At 26.6% G+C, this 8,403-nt stretch overlaps 1 protein-coding gene across 1 annotated transcript; it reads left to right on the top strand.

The window, feature by feature from the left end:
- The first annotated feature begins 2,859 nt into the window (after positions 1–2,859).
- On the top strand, positions 2,860–7,455 carry LOC114173381 (WAT1-related protein At5g40240-like). The gene is made up of 6 exons (XM_028057738.1): positions 2,860–3,181; positions 3,262–3,375; positions 6,194–6,419; positions 6,638–6,796; positions 6,900–7,051; positions 7,137–7,455. The coding sequence occupies exons 1-6, from the start codon at positions 2,943–2,945 to the stop codon at positions 7,306–7,308; spliced, it is 1,062 nt and encodes a 353-aa protein (XP_027913539.1). The 5' UTR covers positions 2,860–2,942; the 3' UTR covers positions 7,309–7,455.
- Positions 7,456–8,403: the final 948 nt, after the last annotated feature.

The raw sequence follows: 8,403 nt of genomic DNA, 5'->3' as shown, positions 1-8,403 counted from the left end.
TTTATTTTTGTAGTTTTTTTCCTATCATATCTTTATTTTTTAATAAAAATTCCTTTAGTTTCTACTTATTCTTATATTTTCGTATATTTATCGCATATAAATGACCATGTTAATAAAAGCATTCTATAGTTTTTGTGTTGATATTTGAATTCTATTTTTAACAAGTGTTTTAAATATCTCGACAATCTTAATATTTCTTTCACTCCTTTACGATTATATATTTCATAATGTAAAACATCGAATGACCTAAAACACACTAAAAAACAATGATTTTATTAGGTATAATTACTGATTTGGTACTCAAACTTTTTCGTTAAGTTCAATTTAGTATCCAAATTTTTTATTTGTTCAATTTAGTACCTCAATCTTCTAAAGAGATTCAATTTAGTCATCTCAGTTAAGTTGAAGTTAACACCGTGTCTGTACAGGACATGTGTGGTACTCAAACTTTTTCGTTAAGTTCAATTTAGTATCCAAATTTTTTATTTGTTCAATTTAGTACCCCAATCTTCTAAAGAGATTCAATTTAGTTAAGTTGAAGTTAACACCGTGTCTGTACAGGATATGTGTAAAGTCATGAAATTTTTAATTTTTTTTTTCAAAAAATTTAAAAAAACTGCCACGTGTCAATTTATTATTGTGCCACATGGAAGCTTACAATCATAACACATGGTAGTGGTAATAGTTTCTTTCAATTTAGTACTCCAATTTAAATTTTTTGTTCAATTTAGTACCCAATTTTTTAAAATGATCTAATTTCGTTCTTTCCAATTTGAGACCAAATTAATCACTACACCTAAATATTCAAATTATTTTATTTTTTACAAGTGTAAAAAATTTCATGTGTAAAAAATTACAAAGGTTAAAATGTAAAAAATAAAATAATTTAAGTATTTAGATGAAATGATTTGATCTATATATTAGAAAACGTTATTGTAACATGTATATATAAGTTGTAATTAAGCTTATTTAATAATTTGGTCTCAAATTGGAGAGGACGAAATTGGATCATTTTAAAAAATTTGGGTACTAAATTGAACCAAAAATTTAAATTGGGTACTAAATTGAAAACAACTATTACCACTGCCAGGTGTAATGATTGTAAATTGCCATGTGGCACGATAATAAACTGACACGTGACTATTTTTAATTTTTTTGAAAAAAAAATATTATTTTTTAAATTAAAAAATTAAAAATTTCCTGGCTTGACACGTGTCATGTACGGACACAGTGTTAACTCCAACTTAACGGAGATGACCAAATTGAATCTCTTTAGAAAATTGGGGTAATAAATTGAACAAACCAAAAATTTGGGTACCAAATTGAACTTAACGAAAAAGTTTGGGTACCAAATCAGTAATTATACCTTTTGATTATCACAATTTGACTTCTATTTTGTACTTTCTGACGTGACTTAATATTAAGGTTAAATTACTCTTTTGGTCCCTTTATTTGTCATGAAATTTCAGTTTGGTCCTCAAGTTTTTCGTTGTCTCAATTTGGTCTTCATTTTCTTAAAAATGACTCAATTTGGTCCTCACCGTTAATTTTGACCAACCGGTGTTAAAGTCAACGCCACGTGTCAATTTTTGTTTTTTTTGATTTTTTTGAATTTTTTTAGATTTTTTTAAATTTTTTTTGACATGTGTCACTTCATCGTTGTGCTACGTGTCAAAGTGACTCAATTTAGTCCCTATATTTGTTTTTAGTTTCTATTTAGTCTCAATTTTTGTAAAATTGAAGCAATATTGTCCTTCTTAGATTGAGACTCAATTTAATCTTTGTATACAACTTATGGTGATATTCTTAATAAAATTGATGCTTTTATTAAATATTAGTAGAAATATTTTTAAATAAGGTTTTTTTTTTTAAGTTTTATTATTAAACAAAGTTAAACCTCAAACTTAATTTCAAAATTTAACAATTTTGTCATCATATATAAAGGCATCAAGTGTATCATATTATACAAACTTAGTAAAAATTAAAAATCAAATAACTTGTCACACATAAGTTTAGAAACTAAATTTCAAGTTCAAAACAAAATCAAAGTCTAATGTTTTGTGTAGAATTTAAAGTTAATTTAAAATATTTATAGAAATATTTAATAAAAACATTAATTTTAGTAAGAATATCATCATAAAATTTATAAAAAAGTAAATTTAGTAACAATTTAAGGAAGGACAATATTGCCTCATTTTTACAAAAATTAGGACTAAATTGAAACTAAAAACAAATATAGGGACCAAATTGAATCACTTTGACACATGACACAACTGTGAAGTGACACGTGTCAAAAAAAAGATTAAAAAAATATTAAAAAAATTAAAAAAGAAATAGAAATTGACACGTGGCGTTGACTTTAACACCATTCAGTCAAAAGTTAACGATCAGAACCAAATTAAGTCATTTTTAAGAAAATAAGGACCAAATTGAGACAACGAAAAATATGAAGACCATAATCAAATTTCATGATAAATAGAGGGATCAAAAGAATAATTTAACCAAAGATAATTTAAAGATAAAGTGATGCCACTTAATATCAAGCACATTCTAAAGATGTATTCTAGAATTTTTATATTACAGAACTTCAACATTATTAAAGACGTATTTTAGACCAAAAGTATATCAATTGAATATGACAAAAAAAAACATGAATTTCTTTTCTCGATTAATTTCTTTTAATAGGTAGTCTTTGAAAAAAGAAAAAAGAAAAGAAAAATGCGAGAATATTAATAATTTGATAGCAGAGAGCAGATATCTCTTTTTAAATGACTTAAAATATGAATAAATTAATACGACAAAAAAGTACGAATAAAGTTAATCGCAAACATGTCCTCCGCACTCCAAAGTCACATGATCATAATCTACATGACGTACAAAACGCAAAGCAACACAACACATACACATCGAAGATCGAAAGGTAGAGCGCAGAGACCAAAATTATGCAGAGCGCAGAGGTAACCACAGTGATGGTGGTGCTCCTGTTTTTGACTGTGGGTTCGACCACTCTGGTGAAAGCAAGCATGTCGAAAGGCATGAGCAATTACGTTTTCGCTGCTTATTCCAACCTCCTCGGATTCTGTTTCCTGCTAATTGCAACCACCCTTCATTACAGGAACAGATCTCCCACACCGCTCAATAACTTCATTCTCTTCAGAATTTTTCTCATTGGCTTCTTCAGGTACGCTAACATTGAAACATTAAACGCTTTGTTTCGTTCGCTTGTAATTTTGGTCTTTAATGATTTTGTTCTTCTGCTAGCGTTTCCATTCAGACGTTTCTCTATGTCGGACTTGGATATAGCTCCCCGACTCTCTGCTCAGCCATCGAAGATCTTCTTCCAGCTTTCACTTTCTTAATCGCCACTGTTTTCAGGTCTGTTTCCAATTCTTTTCTGTTACGATGCGTTTCTTAATCTTCTAGATGTTTCAGTGTCCTTTTCCTAAATTAAAAATAAAAATAATATTTCAATAAGTACTGTAGAAAATTTTTGACCCATTAAATTATAAATAAACTAATGTTAACTTTTCGAAAACTACTTTTAGTTTTTTTTTTCCTCCTGAAAGAACATAATAATAATAAAAAAAAAATCATTTAAACATGTTCTATATTGATACCTTAATCATTTTATACTTGTTTATCTCTATATACTTGTTTATTATACATTTTGTTTATTACTTTCCCATTCTTAGTATCAAACAAAATTGATTACATATCTTTTTCATTTGCTAATATTTTGTTGTAAGATTTCTGTCCAAGAAAGCTAGTATTAAATTTCATTAATTTCAAGAGAAAAATGATTTCTTACAAGATTGGTAAACGGAAATCTTACTAGGTCGGTAGAGTGACCTTTCATTTCTTCGATTTGAATAGAAACCGGCCAATGAGAGGGACAGAATGATAATTTCAATTGTAGTTAGATTGGTTTTAAGCTTTCTTAAAAGAAATAAACTTGTTGCCTGTGTGTGGGGAGGCTTTTAATGTTAAATAATATTTTCTGTAATATAATAACCAATTAAAAATATTAATTATAATAAAAAATATATATTTCTTATGATCTTAAAATATTATTATAAAAAATATAATCTTATTTCAAGCAACACTTTTATCTTATCTTATTTTAATTTAATTTTACTTTATTTATCATCTTTCTTTTTGTACTTACAATATAATCTCATATTTCATTCATGTAAGAAAAATGACGGGTGAAGTTTGAGTTTAATTATATTTGTTTTTATTTACAAAGTAATTTTTTTTTTATTTTCATTTTTATCCGTAATGAATATAATTAAATTTGTGTTCCGTTTTCATCTTTATAGGTAATATTGATATTTTGTGGTCTGTCTAAATATTTATTAAATAATGTTATTTTAAAAAAAAATTAACCAAACATATAAAACATCTTAGCATTAACAATTTAATGTGAAAAAAATATATTTTACTCTTGTTAATTAGGAATGGTAGTGGGACGGAGATGAGTTTTATTGTTCTATATTCATTTTTAAAGAGAAAATTCACTCTATCATACTCATACCAAAGGGATATAACACTTTTATCTCATCTTCATTCTGACTGTATAATGGATATAAATTCATACATGTTTTCTTACTTTCTCAATATCAATTAATTATTTTTTTATATAAAAAAGTAAAAAATTAGGACAAAAACACATGATATTATTAAATATTCAATATCAAAATGATGTTTTGGTGTTTTTTAATATTAACTATTTAAAAAGAAATTATAATGGTATGCATTTTAATTTAGAACATCAATTAAAATTTCATAAGAACTAATACATTTATTAAGTTTGCAAACGTTCATGAAATAAAGTTGATAAAACTAAAAACTATTTTTAAAAAATTGTAAAAAAATATAATCCAGGTTTGAAAATTCCTTATATGTCTCTTTACTTCATTTCTCTAAATTTTAATTAAATCTTTTTTTATACACCGACAAAAATTATAATACAAAACTTGAATGAATAGTGTAAAGAACAAAACCTAAACTCATAATAATTAAAATTTAGTACAGATTTTCCTTCTTTTAAACTTTAATTTATGTTGGAAGGTGAGGTTCATGACAATGATATTAACTTATTACACTATAGTAAATAAAATGTCTTTATACAAAAAATTTACACTTATGGAATGTGTTAGAAAATAAAAATATGTTATAAAAATCATTAAAAGAATATTTTACATGATAAAAATAAATAAAAAATAAATATATTAAAAAAGGGTAAAAATCATTAAATGTGCATCTTAAAACAATTTGATTTACAGTCCAATAAAATCGAATAAAGAAAAATAAATATATAATTAGAAACATGATAAAATAAAAAATATCTTGAAAATTTAAGAAAATATTATATATATATATATATATATATATATATATATATATATATATATATATATATATATATATATATATATTCCTTAGGTGACGTAATAAATGAGTACTTTAGTCATTTAAATGAGACAAAATAAGTATTAGGACAGGTATGAAAACAGAAATAAAGTGAATATGTACATCTCATCCCTAGAAATTGGGTATTATCCATACCTAATTAATACATAAATTCTCTGGTAAAATAGAGACGAATTCAGATATATTTATGGAGACAAATTTATTTATTGCTGATACTAAAAAATAAAGAATTATAATTATATAAATTTTAGGGTAAACAATTTTCTTAATCTCTAAATTATGATGTCATTTTTTTTCTTTTTTATTTCAAACTTTAATCCAATACATGAATGCAATCCTTTTCTTTCAATAGAATTAATTTTTTTTTTTTTTTGTGACAAAAGAGAAATTACATTGGATGCGGTTTACAAATTCCTCTCCCGTCGATGTCTTCAAATATAACAGTATAAGTAAATGAAGAAATTAAGGATATAATTGTAATGCACCAGCTGTAAGAGGCAATAAGAAGTGTATATCATTTTGGGACCTTTAACCTTGGAATGAGGCAACCGATGCCTGTCATTTCTTCCACGAAATAGAAAAGGAAGACAAAATCTCAAGGAAAGTCGTAAACCGATGGAAATGTTTAAAAGAAGGAGGAAAAACCACATAATTAATTGGTTGTTAGAAGATCAATTTACTTCCACCAAATTGTGAATAACAAGTTTGAATGTTTATATGAACTAATTAAAGTGTGAACCTTTTTGGTATGAGGAATTAGGATGGAAAAGCTGGACCTAAAACTAAGAAGCTGCCAAGCAAAAACTATTGGGACTGTGGTCTCAATTGCAGGGGCATTTATAGTGACTTTTTACAAAGGTTTGCCTATGACAAATGGTGTCATGCCAAACAATTTATTTCTCTCATCTCAACAATCACAATGGCTACTAGGAGGATTTCTCCTATCAACTGGTACTTTTTGTGGTTCAGTCTCTCTTGTTATACAGGTAAATAGGTTTTACTATAAAGAATTACATTTCTCTAGATAAAATTTGTGTGTAATAGATAAAATTAATATAAATATTTCGAGTTTCCACTATACATTATATTTCTGAAATATATTATGCATAGATTTAATAAGTTTAGTTGCAGTTTTCATCTTCAAAATTCTTTCTGCAGTGTCACTTTGTCCTCACACATAACAAAAACGAGTCTTTTGATGCAGACATGGACTATTAAGGACTATCCAGAGGAGCTAATGCTAATAACCATTGCTACCAGTTTCTCTGTAATCCTATCTTTCGTTGTAGCTTTCGTTGCAGAGCAAAATCCCAAGGCATGGATACTTAAGCCTGATATGGAATTGGTGTGCATATTGTATTCAGTAAGTTATGTTCTATAGTAGAACCAATTATTTTATGCAGACCAATAATTTTGCATAATTAGGAGCTTATTTTACTGGTGTAGTTATTTAGTGATATTTGTAGGCCATTGTAGTGCTGTCTACACGAAGTGTGGTGTATGCATGGGCATGTCGAAAGAAGGGAGCTGTATATGTTGCTATGTTCAGTCCTTTAGGAATTGTGATTGCACTTGCCATGGGGATTGTGTTTTTGGGAGACACTCTATATCTTGGAAGGTATGTGCATGCATGAATGTCGGTTGAAATAATGTTAGATTTTTCGTATAATTAAGAAGTTATTGGATTTTGATTCACTATGCAGTGTGATAGGTGCTGCTACAATAGCTGTTGGGTTTTATGCTGTGATATGGGGTCAGGCTCAAGAGGAAAATATTTGTGAAAAACATGGAACCTGTAGCATTATCTCTTCATCTTCATCTTGTTCTGAAGCCACCCTCTTTCTGAATAAAAGCAAAGACACAATGATTGTATGAAAGGTTTGAGGAGACTTTTAACCTATGATGGAGACAGACATTATATGAGATAGTTGAAGAGAAGTCCTGTATCATAAATGTTTTCCTTCTATTTCAAGAGTAATTGACTTGACACCATTAAATTCTCCTTGCACACCCATTGAAATTGTTTGAAGAAAGCTCCTATTGCAAATAAGTAGTATATGATTAAGATTATGATTGTTCAGAAGAATCCTCTAAAAGGTGAAAGTAGTGTAGTTTGTTTGATAACGGTGGAAAAATAAGAAAAATAGTTTTAAAAAGAATACTGAGATTTGTTGTACTATTTTTTTATTTTTCTAGTTTTTTTCCTATCATATCTTCTTTATTTTTTAATAAAAATTCTTTTAGTGTCTACTTATTCTTATATTTCATGTATTTATCGCATATAAATGACCATGTTAATAAAAGAATTCTATAGTGTGTTGATATTTGAATTCTACTTTTAACAAGTATTTTAAATTTCTCGACATCTTAATATTTCTTTCACTCCTTTACGCAAGATATATTTCATAATGTAAGACATCAAATGACCTAGAGCATAGTTAAAAAAAAAGTGCCATAATATTTTGACTTCCACGTTTATATTTTTTAATATGTGACTTATTACTTAACATTGATTTTTTTTAAAAGAAGAAATAGGGATACATTGATCGATTATCGATATTAAATGATGTCAAGAAATATAAAATGAAAATTAAGTTGTAAAAATCAAAATATAATTTTCCTACAAAAATTAAATTCATTTAAATAAATTAAATACTAAAGATTTTATATATTCTTCTTAAGACTTTCACTTCTTTAATCGGATAATTAAATACAACAATCGATTGGTACTAAGAATTATAAGAATTTACGATAACATGATAAAGATCAAGATGAAATAAAAAATGCAAAAAAAAGTAGATTTATAAAAATTTATTATAAGAATTTTTAAATTTTAATTTATCCATCATGTGATATAATGGTAATTATGAAAAAAATATTATATCAATTATTAAAACAACCATCATATTAAATATTTGTCTTCTGTTCATATATATTTTCAAGTCGTGTCTTGCGTTTTCCTTTCTCACT

This window comes from Vigna unguiculata, chromosome 2, assembly GCF_004118075.2.
Source record: "Vigna unguiculata cultivar IT97K-499-35 chromosome 2, ASM411807v1, whole genome shotgun sequence".
NCBI classification, from domain to species: Eukaryota; Viridiplantae; Streptophyta; class Magnoliopsida; order Fabales; family Fabaceae; genus Vigna; species Vigna unguiculata.
The sequence above is the reverse complement of the archived record's forward strand: the minus strand, read 5'-3'. Positions and strand labels throughout refer to the sequence as shown.